At 43.2% G+C, this 16,952-nt stretch overlaps 1 protein-coding gene across 1 annotated transcript; it reads right to left on the bottom strand.

The window, feature by feature from the left end:
• Positions 1–5,665: 5,665 nt before the first annotated feature.
• On the bottom strand, positions 5,666–16,761 carry ism2b (isthmin 2b). Its single transcript, XM_034075422.2, has 6 exons — positions 16,043–16,761; positions 11,606–11,857; positions 10,263–10,599; positions 8,546–8,683; positions 8,373–8,441; positions 5,666–8,058 (listed from the first exon to the last, which is right to left on the bottom strand). Exons 1-6 carry the CDS (start codon positions 16,151–16,153, stop codon positions 7,541–7,543), a joined length of 1,425 nt encoding a protein of 474 aa, XP_033931313.1. The 5' UTR covers positions 16,154–16,761; the 3' UTR covers positions 5,666–7,540.
• Between the last annotated feature and the right edge of the window lie 191 nt (positions 16,762–16,952).

Genomic DNA, 16,952 nt, shown 5'->3' with positions numbered 1-16,952 from the left:
CTGATATCTAGTGTATTCATACCCCACTGTTCATACTGCTCACAGGCTGATATCTAGTGTATTCATTCATACCCCACTGTTTATTCATCATTCAATTAATTCTATGTGTTATTCTGTAGATTGTGTACATTACTTTCCACTTCACTGCTTGTTGCACCTGGTTATAAGCTAAACTGCATTTCGTTGTCTCAGTACCTGTAATATGTGCAATAACAATAAAGTTGAATCTAATCTTGAGCAGGAACAAATGTATTTACTTAGTACATATCTGACATTAACGATTAAACACATGTGTGCATTCTTTATAAATGCAAACCGAGTCAAGCCGACTCCGGAGGTGGCGGTATGCACCTTCAAGCTGTTTGCAATCCGCCAAAAAACCGAGAGAAGAAGAAAACGCAACGCGTCTCAAACAAGCCTAAGAGGCTTCTCAATACTCAAATTTCCCCTTCTCAACTCCTCGACTCCTCGGTCCTCCGGTAGTGACCCGGAAATGAATTTCAGCGCGCCATTTTGAAGGACGTCTCATTTCTCTAAATGCACACCGAGGACCGAGGATCGAGCGTCGAGGAGGCTCTCTGGAGGAGCTATAACCGAGGATACACTGATGGTTCCTCCACGGCTCCTCCGCGGATGCATTTCCGGGAACGGTGGAGGCGTGACGCACGGCCGGACTTATCTCAGCCAATGACAGCTCTGCATGCATCCCCTGGATATTATTTTAGAAACTGCTCTCATCGCAACGTGATGTTTACAGTGAGAACAGCTGTGAGGCCCGTGCAGAAAGCAGAGCAGTGTGTAAAATATATATCACTCAGTATAACAGACCTACTCTCTTTATTTGCTTTAGTTTAGTAGATATCTACAAAGAGTCGATATTTTTCTAAGACCATTTGGTGCTTCACATAATAAAATACACAACGGCTGTAGCCTGATTATGCGTTAGGAGCTGTAGGTGTGTGTGGTACAGTGTCGGTGCGTGTTGTACAGTGTTTAGGTGCGTGTTGTACAGTGCGCAGATGCGGCGGACAGACAGGTCTCAGTTGGTTTGGTGTCCTCTGCTTACTTTTAATACTTGCAAATACAACTTTTGGCCCGTAATTTCAATTCCCCATTTCAGCGACCAGAGAGAGGGGGGGATATATCCAGTCTCTGATTGTGTTACATTATTATGAGAGTGCTCTCATACTTTAAATTGCATATATTTATATACATATATTTGTGTGTGTGTGTCTGCATCTGTAGCCTGTTATTGTCTCATTATACCGCACTCTCAATGAATTCAAAGTACATATGTGGGGGAACAATGTTCAGTTGATCTAACAGAGATTATAAAATATGACAAAACACTCGACAGCTGATGCAGCTGTTGGCACGTAATAATGAACGGACGTCGCTTTAATATGACCGCTCAGAGGAGAGGAGTTCTCATTTCTTTAAACGTCTGCTGCTTCCCCTCCTCTCTCCTCGGTTCCCCTCCTCGGTCCTCCGCTCGCATCTCCTGTGGGCGGGTCTAAGTATCGAGGAGGGGAGTCGAGGAGGGGAAATTTGAGTATTGAGAAGCCTCTCTACTCTGTGGTCACGAAGTACTCCACTAGCCCCCCCCCCCTGTCGACTTTCCCGAAGTACTCCCCCGTTGATAGAAATCAACACGTAATGAATTAAGACCCCACGGTTTGATGATTGATAGGTGTGTGGGTTGTCTTTCATTTTGACATGCAGAAAAATGTTATAATAAACATAGATACTGTATGTTAAATTGATATATCCGCCTTCTTTCATTTATCTTTCCATTCCCAACAATATACATAAATAAATGGCATATTTTGGACATAGTTCGAATGGTGATTAATCATGATTAATTAATTTGTAAACTGTGATTAATCTGATTAAAATGTTGAATCGTTTGACAGCCCTACTTCTAATACAAGGTGGACTTTACAGCTCCGGGCCTAGAAATAGTCAGGCCAGAGTAAAGAATTGCTAGTGAAAGTTACATTTGTAGGTGCTACTCAATACATAATGGCTTTTTCTGGCTGGTGAGTGATTCAAATCTACTAGCCACTTTCATATCTTAGCAGTATTTGTCTTGGAAATGCTTCTAATTGTGTGCCCATAACAAGCACATGATCCTAACAAGCTAATTGTTTAGCGGCAGATTGTGTAGCTGGTGCAATGCTTAAAGGTCCCATGACATGCTTTTCCGGTTATTACCCATCCCCTTTGTGTGTTTGTAGCTTTTTATGCATGTAAACGGTCTGCAAAGTCACAAACCCTCAAAAGTACACCCGGTAGCGAGTAAAACTCTAACACAGAAAATACCTGTCTATGAAGGACGTGCACAGGTACGGGCTAATGTTGCCCGGGCAACGGCCCGTTTGGCCTTTTTGGCTGACCTGCCGCTCTGGAGAGAGCGAGAGTTTGTTTTTCTTTTTTCTGTTGTGGCCGAATCAACATGATGAGCCCACAATTAGTATGGCAGCGTCTCGCTGCGGGAAACACACTTTGTCAGCGCTGTCATCTGCCGGTGCGTTAAGACCACCTCAGTGTCGGATTTTGGAAACTTGATGTTGAGTTGTCTCATGGCAGTTAGGGTATAAGGGACACACCAGGGGACTTTACTTCCTCTTGATACCCTCGGTTATTTACAAAAAAACACCTAAATATAGCCTACTTGCAGGCCCGGACTGGCCATCGGGAGGACCGGGAGGTTTCCCGATGGCCTGGCCTGTTAAGTGGCCTGCTGGCCTGAGGATTTATTTGTTTATGTATGTATTGTGAACGGAACGCTGCGCAAATGTGGGTCTGACTCTGCCTCACAGAGGGTGGCTGGCTGTCTACATGATGTGGCCTGCCGACATGGCCACTTTCATACAGATCATACTAATGCTCTCGATTGGTCTCTGTGTGTTATTCAAGCTCGGGAGTGTGTGTATGTGTGGCGCGAGCGAGTGAGATAAAGCGCGCGCACCGGTTACGTGTATTGTTGTTGTTAGCATCTGGTGCTAGCTAGCTGCGCTAACGGATTTAAGGAGCTTTTTCAACAACAAGGTGGAGGAGAGTCCTCTCCTGTCATACTGAGAGACTGATAACTACAGATCAGGTGAGGTAAAGGACTCTGAGTGTTTAGATAGTTAACTTAGTCTAAGTTATCTCAGTGGGTCTCAAACGGTTTGGTCACCATTAATGTAAACACATATTTCCATTTGATGGGGGAGTGATTAGTAAAATAATATGCATGAATAATACAAAAAAACGTTAACTAGGTGAAAAAAGGTAAGATAAACTATTAAAACTTGTTGAGAGCTAAAACTAGTCTTTGCTGCTGCCTCAAAGAGGAGCAGGAGGGAGAGGGGGGAGACAGGTGAGGCTGGTTCAGGCACACTCACAACTATAAATTAACCAAAAACAAATAAACAAGTTTCAATGTTTTTTCATATTGGATATGGTATTGGTTATGGCCATGTGTTTATGATTTTTTAAATGTATACAGTTATGTTTCATATGGGTGTAGTCTCTTTATTTCCCCCTCAAAATGCACCAGATTGATGCATTTAAGTCCAACATTTAAAAAAAAATCTTACCGGGGGAGCATGCCTCCGGACCCCCCTATAGGATTTGAGGTCCACCCCCACTTAAAATATGTTCACATAGGTTCCTAAATAGATTTGCGCATTTTTTTAAATAGTAACCCATGTCCATATGTTTATTTTGGGGTAGTAGATTTAGAGGGCTATCACTATGGGCAGCAACGCTGTAAAAGTTGACAAATAAATCCAGCAAAATGGCACAAAAAACTGGTAGTGGCCTGGCTGGGTGTATAATTCCCGGCCTGACTTATTGTCCCAGTCCGGCCCTGCCTACTTGTTGTTATTGTGCTTCTGTCTTTCTGTGTCTTTTCATCTGTAAACTCCCTCAACGCGCCGCTCTCTCTCTTTTCTTGATCGCCCTCTCACGGGTGGAATTCCAAGTATGCTGGACATTGGAACGGTCCTGCTGCGCCACTTCTTACGTAGCATCCTTAAAATATTGGCTTGGATGCCTGTATCCTCGAGATTGAGGCCGTTTCTCAATCGCGAGGATGCTGGCTTGGTAGTTGCGTACTTCCAAGTCACTTCCTTCAGAAACGAAGCAAGTATACTTCCAAGCCACGGCTTCGGAAAACGAAGAAGAATTTCTCCCAAACCAAGGACGCGGCCTCGGTGGAATTCCAAGTATACTGGAGATTGGAACAGTCCTTCGGCGGCACTCGATGACGTAGCATCCTTCAAATATTGGCTTGGTTTCGAGATTGAGAAACGGCCTGTGTATCGCAATGATGCTCGAAATGTCCCTTATAGGCCTACGTCTGTTTCCGGTTATTTTTATTTTGAAATTCAGTTCCTGACGGACGCCAAAAAAGCCTGAGATGATGGAATTAAACAAATAAATAAAAACAAGGATAATTGTGTGTTATTGGTGAGTAAATGACAGTGTGTTATTTAGAAAAGAATAACAAATTAGAAGGAAAAAAAGATTTTAAAAAATACTGATTTCAGTATTCTGAGGCTCTGAGCCCCATTTCTTTTCCTCACAGACGACAAAAAAAGTCCAACATTATACGATTTAAAATAAAAAACAATAATGGTGGCTTGATATTGAGTAAGAACATGTTTTTATGAACCACACAGCTTCCGGTCTTCCAAGACCCGAACGGACAAAAAGACGTGCTGCAGGCACGAAACATACTACCAATAGAAATACATTGCTTTTAAAATCGTTCTGTGTGACACGAAAAAAAAGGGGAAAATCGTGTTGGTGAACACGAATCAATAGATTAAATGTTGTGACTATAACACGAAATGCTGTGAGACTGGGTTGGCCAACACGGCACCCAGACCCCACGCAGCATTCTCATCTGTTTGTCATTACTGGTGTCATTTTCTGGTTGCTAACAAACGCCATTGTAACACATAAACACTGATGTTCCGCTGTAACGGTGGTGGACTCATCAGAACAGAGTGGGCGAGCTGACCAATCAGAGCACAGTGGGCTCATAGGGAGGGGCAGGAGCTCCAACAAGCCGTTTAGGACAGAGAGTGAATACACAGAGATGCTGTATGAGAAACCAATGTGAGTTTGGAACATTGAACAATGTAAATCTATTCTAGTAGACCTCAACCATGGGACCTTTAGTTTAAGTAGCAGTTTCCCCATGTGTCCTGTCTTTTTGCTAAGCTATGCTAACTGTCTGTTGCCTGTAGCTTAATATGTACAGGCATGAGTGGTATCAATATTTACATAACTGTTGGCAAGAGAACAAACAAGCATCTAGCCCATAAATGTGTTATTTTTACATAAACTCTATTTGCTTACATCCTTAACAGAAGTTTATGACATCTATGGTGGTCTTGGTACAGTATCCCCCATTGGCTGTCCTTAATATTCAGCCTGTTGCTGAAATAGGGCAGTGACATGTTTGCACTCTGAAGGAATGCTTGCTGCACTGTACCTGTTTTGTTGGAGAGGGAAGTTACGGAAAGTTTTGGTATGTCCGTAAATAAAGGGTACAAGTACTCAGTTGAGTCTTTAGGAATTTGCTTGACAGTACTATGCTATGGTTGGCTCGGCTACACAGTATCTTAAGTGTGGAAAAAGAAACGAAAGTCAGATGATGAATGCAAGGTCTTTATATATTTCTTCAGCATAATTGCAACAACATATTCATAGAGCACTGCAGTACAAAGTAGAATGAAACACTTGATGTTGCTGTATGAAGTGATATGAGGCAAGTGGGTTTCCCTTTTGATAATGGGTGCCTTCATTTCTCAGTCAGATTAGTGCACCATGTTGAGTAAAGAGACATTTCAAAAGCTTCAGCAAACTTAAAAAAAGAGAACAGACAAATAAATACTGTACAACACCATATATGTAATACTAGATTCAGAAATCACAAAAAAGAAATCATGCTTTCCTCAACAGAACACTTGATATATGCACTTTCAAAGAACAATGCAGCATTTCTGGCGAGTTTTCCTTCACAATAACACTATCAACAACAAATGGCAAACACGAGTACATTTTGATATATATTTATATATACTTTAAATAAAGTGCCTTCCTTTTAAAATTGGTGATTCCAAAATGTAAATGCGTGTTTGCATATCACATATTGAAGCAGAATTCCTGAAAAAAGGTTTGGAGCGAACATCCATAGAATGAGACTGGATAGAATGGGCGATTCCTGGCGCTCTAAGGTATTTCTATGTTTACTTGATATTTATACTAAGTATTTGAGTAAGGTGCTGAGTTTTATTATAGCTTCAATGCTAAAACTGTTGTTATAATCATTTGCACTATATCTTATAGGGTATTTACTCAAAGTGTATAGGAATGTCCTTTCTATCCAATCAAGTTCTGTCTATAAACCCAAAGACCCTAAGCCCACATCTTAAGCAGCAATGACATCCTTCTATCACACATAATGCTTTAACAGCTTCTTCAGTTATAAAGTTCCTTACTGTTTTTTGAAACTGAACAAAAAGCATGGATTAGAAATCTGATACCCTGCGACTAATCTTTACCCTAATACACTTTGTAGTAGTTCCAATAGTGCTCCGTTGTCGAGGTAAATGAACAGATGTGTTAATCATGGTTTGATAGTCCCCCTGAGAACATCGTAGAGATCTATGAGCATCATGTACTCACTGTAGAACTTAATTTCTTCCTACATTTGCACCGTAGAGACTTAGGAGGCTGGATCTACGCAGGCACCAACAGTCTGATTCTTTAACTCTTTGGCACCCGGATCATATTATCTTCCCGGCTGTGAAAATGTGAGAAATCGCATAAATCAATCAATCTGTGTGACGAAACTTTTGAGATAAAGTATTCTCATAATTTTGTGTCCATTGTACATTACTGTGAGAATTCTTGGGTTTATGTTGTCCTGTTGTCTTGTTCCCCATAATACCTTTGTAAAAACCTGATGGATTATATAATGTAGCAGCATAGTCGGGATATTCATATTCTGTTGGACTCTACCCATGCATGCGTTTGTTTCATCAATATAACCAACCCACATTCATACATTTCCGTAACATAAGACTTACAAGAAGCATGATCAGGATGTTTACCACATGTTGCGAATTGTCAATCACAAGCGCTCCAGGACACTATCAAACAAAGCCAGTAGGTGGACAGCATGCTTACACGCACCCAGGAGAGTGAATATAAAGAGAGAGCTGGATGGTATCCCAGATGTGGAACAGGTTGGCAAGCGATGGGATAACACTGCTTTTTTTTTTCCATTCTTGTCATTTAGTTCCATTGAGCCTGATATCAGGAAACTGTGGCAAATCCTAACTTGAGACAACCACACTTCACACACACACACACACACACACACACACACACACACACCTAAACCCCACACACCTCAAAATCACATTTCCTCTGAGTCAATGCATGGCGTAATATTTCATAATTTTTAAAAGGCTGTCTCCTCTCAAATTAGGATTGGGCCCTCTGACTCTGAAGTGGTAGTTTTGGCTGTGGTCCCTCAGTACTCCCTGGCTTCCTCCAGTTCATTCATGAACACATCTTCGTGGGGGTTTTCTGGGCAGCTCAACCCATTGTTAGGTGGCCGCACCGCGTGGAAGCGACTCCAGTCTCCCTTGCATAGGATCCACGGCAGCACGTCCACCTTGAAGTGCAGCTCGGGAGAGAACTCGGTGCTGATCAGGTTAGGCGTGCCTGCGCCTTTCCCTCGTGTTATCAGCCGTCCACGATCGCCGTAGCAACAGTGCTGCGCTGCTAGAGTGGATGAATCGCTTGAAAGTGCTGAGCGGATGCAGCTACGCGCTGACGGCTTGTAGATGTCCATGCGCTCCTTGGGGCCACTGGCATCGCGCCAGCGGAATGGCCGGCCGTGATTGTCGTCGTAGACGCTGACCACGGTGTAAGACACTTCAGAGGGGTAAGTGCAGGGGCAGCTGGGCAGCTCAGACATCACCTGTTGGAGGTACCTCTGGAGGAAGTCACTCTTACAGTTGAGCCACTTCTCGCAGCTGTCCACATCTGTAAGAAAGAAGACAGCAAAACTTCATGAAATTGTGCGTTACATGAACAGCAGCCATTTGTAGTCAAGTTTAAATTCAATTCTGGCATCCATAATAATCTGTTACAGAATTGAGAAATCAAGTTCTAAAATCCCTTATATAAAATGGCATGGCCCTTTAATTAGCCAAGGGTTCATAGACCTACAACTACAGTATTTATCAGGCTGATTATGCTTTGTAAAATAGTGTACAGTAAAACCAGCTTGCCGTTAATAGGTTAAAATGTGTAATTGTCCTTTAGCCCAATGAAGCTGTCCATTACAAAAAACATACCTGTTCCAAATGGCTCTGTGCCATTCTCCATCGCGAAAGGGAATGGCTCTACTACAGTGTTGACATCACCTAAAAAAGCAGAGAGTGTAGATTAGAAAAAGCAGGATAAAAATCTAAACATTCTGGCCTGTCTTTCTAGTATTTATATTTTAAAAAGGGAAATATAATCTCACCGGGACAAGGCTCCAGGTCACACTTGGAGGCTTCTGTCAGAGTGCAAGAGTAGCCACAGGACTTGGTCCTTTTCCTCTCACCGTTTCCACATGTCACTGAACAGGGAGACCAGGGAGTCCACTCATCTGTTTCCTTCTCTGGGAAAACAAAATCCAAACAGTCAGGGTCACAAACTGTATTTGCACTACTATGAACTTGAGAAAATGTTTTTTCTTTTCTAATTCAGAATAGGCTTTTAAAGTCTCAGTGCATATCCATGAAATGTTTTCTCCTGGTCTAACCTTTCCCATGCAAACCCATATTCTTTTTAAGAAGGCCTCAGTATAATTAGAGAGAAAGAAGCTGTGCTGTGGCTGTCCGCCTCCGCACCATGTTTCCTTGTGGTGTTAATAACACTGAAAACAAGTCATTCTTGATTAAAGGCGAGGTGGGTGCAGAAATACCAGCTTGGGTGTAGCGAGCACCCAATTTGACTTTGTGGGCGCTGCCAACTCGCCATGTGGCCATACGGGAATGAGGTCTCAGGAGAGTCTTAATTACAGAAGAAGCTAAGGCAGACATCCTTGATTTATGTTCGCTCAGTCTTTAGATGTGACCACTTAATAGGCATTGTTTCCCTTTGATTGCTCGACTACATGCACAACACTTAAAGGGATCAAATCTATATATTGGCATAAATGGGTACGGGGAAAAGTTAAAGAGTTAGCCAATATATTGAGAACAACTTTGTAAAAACAAAAAGATCAATCATGAACAGATTTGTATTTTTGGGAAATATCTCTGAAGAATGAAAAATGTGGCTGTGGCAAGTCCATGACTGAGCTCTGATCTTCAGTCGGACCAACACACGATGGCTACAGACTGCCAAGCCTCAGATCAGGTATCACATATCATTCTTTATTTCATTCTTTTTTATATATATATATATATATATATATATATATATGTATATATATTTATATCTTCCTCTACCTTTTCCACCTTCTCTCCCTTTCAATCAATATGTTTACCCTTCTCTTTCCCTCTTATTATTTACTTTATATACTAATAATTCTCTCTGCACAACATGTTTTCCCACCAGACAATGGTGGAATTAAGAGGGGAAATAGCTGTTAAAGTTATGCACAGCCCCGCGAGCCCCCCGAAATTCTTGAACTGGCTCAAAAGGCTGAGCCGCAGAGGGCTGTGAGTGCCGCCAGGGTCTGGGGGGGGCCCATGGGGTCCCGGGGAAAGATGAAAGGGGCCAGCCGAATGGCCCCTGTCATTCTGTGTTCCAAATCTGCCCTCTAATTGTCCACAAGCAGAGGGCTGTTTTGTCCCAGGGAACAGTGGCGGCCTCACGCTGCCATTAGCGAGCGCATCGGACCCATCTTCAAAAAGCGGGCCTCTGCGACCAGCACGACCAGTGTCGACTTCAAAGTGCCCAGAACCCGCAATATCCTGATGGTCGAGTGCTCATGCTGCCTCGCATGCTGGCATCGTTTGGTACTCTGACTGTGAAGATAGTTATCATGCAGCCTCCTTAACCACTCTGTTGTTCTCTCCCTTTGTCTCTGCTTTCAGACATTCCCTTTATCTCTGTCTCTCTTCTGATATGAAGACAACAGCAATTGTATTTCCACACTTATCCCTTTTTTGATTATACTTAATAAAAACACAGGAAGTCACATCTGCTGGTTCTAACAGCCAGCAAGTGTACCACTTGGCAAACCTTACCGTAGTAGCTCTGTATTGGATCCCAGCCCTCGTTCCAACGCGTATCCCAGTCTTCGCCCACTCCGCTTGGTAAGGGCTCCTCGCTTCCGTAATCCAGAGAGTAATCCCCCTCCTCCTCCTCTTCCTCACCATTTTCGTCCGCCCCTGAGCGGCTGTTGCTTTCCTCGCCGGAGTCGGCGTCAGTGTAACTCCAGAAAAGGGGCCAGAAAAGCTTCTTGCCTCCGAGCCAATCCACCGTGGAAGATGGTGAGGAGGAAGAGGAGGGGAGCCATTCTTTTTCCTTGGCCAGATCCATCTCTACCTCCATCTGGGGGTCGTCCACCACCTCAATGGTTACCTACATGGGAAAACAGAGGCCCTCTGTTAAGCTACTGTAAACCATTCATCTGTGTCACTGTTTTACAAAGCCCTGTTTGTGAACAACTCTCTCTAAAACTATCAAACCAAGACAACAAATTGTAGCGTGATTGGCAACATATTAACCGTGTAGGACAATGACATACAAGTGAGCTATCCACTATTGTTCTGTTGTCATACAAATATCTACTTGAGTGCAGCTTTACTGCTTCAGTTACAAGCTCTTCTTAAGAAATCAACTAACTCAAATCAGCGGATACATTTTTCAGCAAGTGAACTCGCTTCCAAGATCAAAATCAGCCAGCGAGACTTGAGCATGAGCATTCAGCCATCAAACCATCCTCTCAGGGAGAGAATGTGAGCATTTCTTCTGGATAACTACCTCTCATTACCTCAATATGACTCATCCTAGATGCTACAGTACTTCCAAAGGCCCACTTCAGCTGATGTGAAGACCAGGCAATGCAGAGACTACAGGGGAAAATCTTTCTGTAACTTTTGTGACATTCCTTTCGCAGTTAGGAAAGGATTGGAAATGCTTTGTTGAATATATCTTTCTGTCAGAATATGGTACATCTGGTCTATAGGCTACATGAAAACTCATCAGACATTTCATTGGTTTCTGTACTTGATGTAGACATAAGGCCGGCATCATTATGTCCCTCTAACCACATCCTGATTACACTGACCAGAGTCGGAGAGAATAACTGCTCTGAGATGGAAGTTAAACAGAACGTCTTTTTGGGTCAATTTAGAATGAGATGATGACTTAATGGCTCACACTTATTATCACAGAGCCTGTTTTGAATTAAAATAAACACAGGTTACAAAGATTACACTGTTGATTTTGTTGAGCACAATGAAAGTCAAAATGTTCTCCTTGCATGAATGGTTGAAATGTATCCCTAAATGTAATAACGACGGCAATCTAAGGAATTCCCAAACTGCATATCTCCAATTTAGTGTGACCCCCCCTGCGGACTCACCTGTATGTTTGGGTTCTGCGAGTTTATTTCAGCATTTGCCAGGTCTGGGAAGTTCTTGAGATCCAGGATGAAGGGTTTGGTCTCCTCCTCAGGCTCCGGCTGTGGGAGAACACCAACAGAGCGGTGGTGGGGGTGGGTCCACCTCCTCTGGGGGCCATGGGGCTCAGGCAGGATACTCTGGACCTGGTTCTGCTGCTCCAAAGTTTCAGGGACATATTGGACCCCAGCACTGTGAATCTGGTGGCCATGAGCCTGGAAATACAAGGACATGAAAGATAAAGATGTTATGTGGATCAGAACAACAAAATAGTGACATTATTTAAGACGTTACATGACTACTTTGACTTTAGTAAACAACACCCAAAACATAAAAAGGGAAATGGAGACAACTCGAACACATTTAAAGGCCAGTAGCTATTTTGGGGCTACTGACAAAAAAGGATCCATAATTTATAGCGACTCACTGATGAATATAAGAACAATTAGTGCCCTGTTTCCAAGAGGAAAACTTGAAACCATCTAGCACTTTGTAGCTTGGTCAGCAATTCCAAAAAGCCCCCGAGGCATCCGACTAATCAGCCAAGTGACCAACCAACCGGCTTTCGTTCATTTCCTTTTTTTCCCACAACAGTCATGGCATCCGGGCCGTGGACAAAGAGGGGCCTGTGCCAGAGAGATCCTCTTTTAGCTTTAATGAGAGGGCCTGGGAGGCGTGGGACCCCTGGGTCGGTGCGAGCGTGTCTGAACCTGCTGCGCTGCCGCCACTACGGACGCCACTTTATATGACCTTCCAGGTTTTACAGTTAGTGAGCCCAGCGGGAGGAAATGTCGATCTCCTGAGATGGATGGAGATTACAGGTGACATTATAATGGTGGGAAATTGTAGATATATGTACTGTATCTGGAGTATGGTCACTCAAAATTGAATTTTTGGTTGGTCTCCAGCGGGCATGCGTCCGTTTCATGTCTAATGGAATACATATCTATTTCATGCCTGGTCCAAACCAAAATCCGAACCCCTCTAATGAACCCCTGGTCTGCCATTCACTCACTTCTATATCATCCTGAATATGCTAAATTGGCTCAAACAAATGGTTGAACCAGACCTTGAGATTTAACCTGAGCCATTTTGCGGTCTGCTCAGAACAAACCAGTTGCCATTGGAGGGCTAAAGAGGAGAAGAAATGTCAAATGAATGACCAAATGGTTGATGATATATACTTCTGGCCCCTGGAACAGGGCGTACTTTTCACTGGCTGCCTCTGATTATCCCATAAAGAAGTTATGTGGTCGGTCAAATTCAAGCATGTGAACACATAGAGCCTGTTTAGAGGAAAAGCCTGTCAAGCATGATAAATGATGGATGAAGAGAAGTTGGCCCCCTCCCCAGATATCTGTAAACTGGTGGTGAAAAGAAGATAACCTTATTGGCATATCAAGCTTTTCCTCCCAAAAAAAACAAAATCTTTGTGAATTGTATGTTTAAATGTTTGTATAAGATGCACCAGATTTCAATGCCTCCAAGCTAATGTGTAATATTCAATCTATGGGGGGAAATAAATATGTAACTTATGAAAGAGCTACATTTTTCTCTATCATAGCATAGCAAGCAATATGGGCCCCATGCGTCTGCTTCTCTTACATAACACCTTGTCTGGTGTCTGGTATACGATTTTATTGTGGAAATCCTCCGATATTATGTCCATTTGACTCATTTACTGGTGCATATGACCAACAGTGAAAATATTTCAAATTCACACACATGCTCCAACACCTCCACACACACGCGTAGACAGACACAGAGGGTCCACAGTCACGAGAGAGGCCAAATACTTTCACACCCTCCTTATTTCGTCCTGTTGCACATCTGGATCCTGTATTCTTTCACTCTGTATATCACTCTCCTCCTCCTCCTCCTCTCTACCTCCCCCGCGTTTTCTCTGATCCTGCTCTCCTCTCTGTAGCAGGGTGCTTCTGATCAAAGGCCCGCTGGCTAATGGCATGCAGTGTGTTTAACTGGGAGGCTATCTGGATGCAGTGGGGGACCTCGGTGTGATCTGGAGACTGCTTCTCATAGGAACTTCAAATCAAGCAAAGCATTGTGTCCTCCTCTTACTATATTTAAAAGATGCATATTGAGGCAACTGTCGAATAATGCTGCTCTTGGTGACAGACATTCAGGGTAGGGAGAGGAGGTCTGAGACTGGATGGGGGCAGCCATTGTTGTCATTTACGCTTCGTGACATGTCCCAAACACTTTTTAATTTGTTAAAAGCTTTCTGAAAAGTATAAACTAAATAAACTTTGAGGTTTATTTGCGAGCATGTATAATCTAGAGAACAGTTTGTCTGTTCACACTTGGTGGCTGTTTTTTGGGGCTCCAAGTGGGGCAATTTGGACATGTGACACATTTTAATATTACTAAAATTTGAATAGAGAATGGAAAAGCAAACATTGCTACCACTGCTCTAGTTTTTTCTAGTAAAAGAGTATGCTAAAAAGACTTCCCCCTTAGACTACCAATTCTAAAACAACCCAAAAACGAGCATAAGTCGTTCAGAAACTTTACCAAGTTCTTGAGACAGTTACTTCCTGTCCAAATGTTCCATTCTCTGTCTGTTGAGTCAGGTTTGTAGAGCGAAACCAGGTCTTGCGTTGTCTTTAGGTGTTGCTTACAAAGAGAAAGCCTGAGTATATTGGGCAGTGGGCACCCCTGCAAGGAATACACTAGTTGTTTTTTCGTCTGTAGAAAGTGACCGCAAAACTTTTCAAAACAAAGTGACGCCTATGGGGGCAGCAGGGGCTGAGGTGAGGGGCAGGGACAGGATCCGGTGGGGTGGGGGGCGTGTGGCAGCCCGGATTTATGCACCCGCAGATATCAAAGGCCTCTGCACTTGGCTGTTTCCAAACCATTACACAGAAACAATAAACTATGGACAATCTTTGATCGCCATCTTTCACAAATGGACAACAAATGCATGCCTGGTGGAATCAGGCTGAGGTTGCAAAGGTCACGATGGGAAATGGGGGTAAAAGGGAAACAGGTCCCAATATTTAGCAAAGAGGCCAATTCAACACAAACCCCCCCTTTCCTCTTGTTTTTCGCTGAGAGATGGGGGTAAAACCAAAAACAGGAAATTCCACATTAACACAAAAAAGGGCCAATGTAAACAATCAGATGGATGACACTTGACCCAAGCTCCAGTGATAGAGATGCCGTGGGCTCGCCTTATTCTGGTTACATAAGCATCTCGTTACCGGGCACCCACTTTACTGATCCTCCCCTCCTCCTTCCTCTGCTAATCTCTCCTCTCCATCCACCACTTATGCGTCCAGAAGGTCACAGGCGAAAGGCACACCAACTGCAGCCAGACGAAATGAACAATCGCACAAGCCGCAGTGAGATTTTTTTTCGTCTCCTCACTAATCGTTCCCTTCTCTTCTTCCCTCCCTCTTTTCCTCTCTGTCTCCTTTTGCTTTGACATCAATCAGACAGATGATATGTGAGAGAGAGAGAGAGAGAGAGAGAGAGAGAGAGGATGATGATGAGAGAGAGAGAGAGTCCCAATAGGGCATCCATGGGAGGCCACACAAGAAGGAGAGTTCAAAGGCAAAAACTGAACCCTGACACAAACAGGCTTTGATATCCAAATATGTCCGTGTGTAACACAAACATTCCCAGAGACACACCACACACTGCACAGCGTGTGTGTGTGTGTGTGTGTGTGTGTGTGTGTGTGTGTGTGTGTGTGTGTGTGTGTGTGTGTGTGTGTGTGTGTGTGTGTGTAGAGAGAGAGTTTGGATTTATTATAGCAGGATGTATGCCCAGTGATGGCAAACCTTACTATACATGGAGAGAGAAGTGAAACAAAAGAGAGCAGAATGCGCTGATGAGGATATTCTGTAATTTCAGCCTAGTTAATTGATTGCTTCATCTGATGGGAACTGTACAATCTATTTGTTCCAATATTTTCGATGAAATTCTACCTTTACTAGTTAAATGTAGAACATATGTTGGAAATAACCGAAATTACTTGCTAATATCATGTTTCAAATTTCCCAAAATGCACCTGGTTTAATTGTCAAACCATTAGACTACTAATGACCTCGTTAATTTTGTCAATTTTCATTCAATGTACTTAGAAAAGCTACACGTTTTTTATTTTGTCATATTTAAATGATACTGTCAATGATCATATTAAAGTAAGACTATAAGTTGACATTAATACAGTTACTACGTGTAGCAACAAAGCAGACCATGAGTATGGACACTTAACAACAGTTAGCAAACATACACATGCTAGCTAATCAGACGTCACAATTGTTTTTGCTGCAGGTGTGATCTTAATACTTCGCAGTTTTTTTATTTTTTATTTCCCTGTAACTTTCTAAACTTAACAAAAGCCAACACGTAAAGAATATGTGAAAGAAACTCACTTTGTGGGCAACGTTCTTGTGTCTGGTAGGAAACCCGGTCCCCAAACTCACGAGAAGTATCGACCAAATCACGAGCAGCGTGTGAAATCTCCTCGCGACCCCTGGAAGCATCTTCAAAGCTTCCTGTGTAGATTTGCTAAAGTAGCCTACTTTTTCTTAAACTATCCTCCCTAAAAAGCAGGGAGAAATGAAGTTCTTCTTGCTCAGCCTCCGTTTGTCAGCAACCTTGACTCGGGACAAATGCAGTTTTGTGTGGAAGTGTCGCACTTTATGAAGATGCGCACCAGCGTCCGGAGGTATCCCGCTCGCTATCCATATCTGGCACTAGCGCCTCGTGCAGCAACTGTCAGTCCGTATGGCGGCTCGAGCCCAACGATTCCCTTCCCCATAAAACCCACAGTTGGTCGAGTTTTAAGTACCAGAAAGAAGTTAAATACCCCACGCAGAATCTATCCGTCCGCACCGGCACTCGCTCATTCAACTACTTAAAACTGTGAGTCACTCCATCGTGGGTGGGTGGGTGTTTTCTTCCAATACATTGACATCTGGAGTTGCTGTGCGTTGTTTTTTGCTATCTGTCTGATGCGTTAATCCATTATCCAGATGAAGTTCATCCGCCGGTTCGAGTGGATGTGTTTGTGTGCGCACAGCCCAGCCAACCGGTTTCGGTAAACTTGCCTTTTACGCACGCATTCAGAAGGTGAGGGAGATGGGCGTGGGAGGCTTATTGCTCACAGCTGTGTGGAGGGGGTGCGCTGGGCCACTGAGGTTCTTGATAAGGTACAAGGTTTAGTTTACATTGAACCTTCAGCAGGCTACAGGACATGGAGCTACAGGGCATGGAGTGGGGGGGAAAGTACATTTCATCAAATGCTTATACTACTATAGGGAGTTTTAAAGTGAAATATAC

Source organism: Pseudochaenichthys georgianus, chromosome 24, assembly GCF_902827115.2.
Source record: "Pseudochaenichthys georgianus chromosome 24, fPseGeo1.2, whole genome shotgun sequence".
Lineage (NCBI taxonomy): Eukaryota > Metazoa > Chordata > Actinopteri > Perciformes > Channichthyidae > Pseudochaenichthys > Pseudochaenichthys georgianus.
The sequence above is the reverse complement of the archived record's forward strand: the minus strand, read 5'-3'. Positions and strand labels throughout refer to the sequence as shown.

What these genes read in the sequence shown, in the direction of transcription:
- ism2b (XM_034075422.2), bottom strand. Translation starts at nt 16,153, where the DNA reads ATGCTTCCAGGGGTCGCGAGGAGATTTCACACGCTGCTCGTGATTTGG. An exon ending in ACAAGAACGTTGCCCACAAA is followed by an intron (nt 11,858 to 16,042) that starts GTGAGTTTCTTT and finishes TTGTATTTCCAG; the next exon opens with GCTCATGGCCACCAGATTCA. An exon ending in CACAGAGCCATTTGGAACAG is followed by an intron (nt 8,059 to 8,372) that starts GTATGTTTTTTG and finishes TCTTTCTTACAG; the next exon opens with ATGTGGACAGCTGCGAGAAG.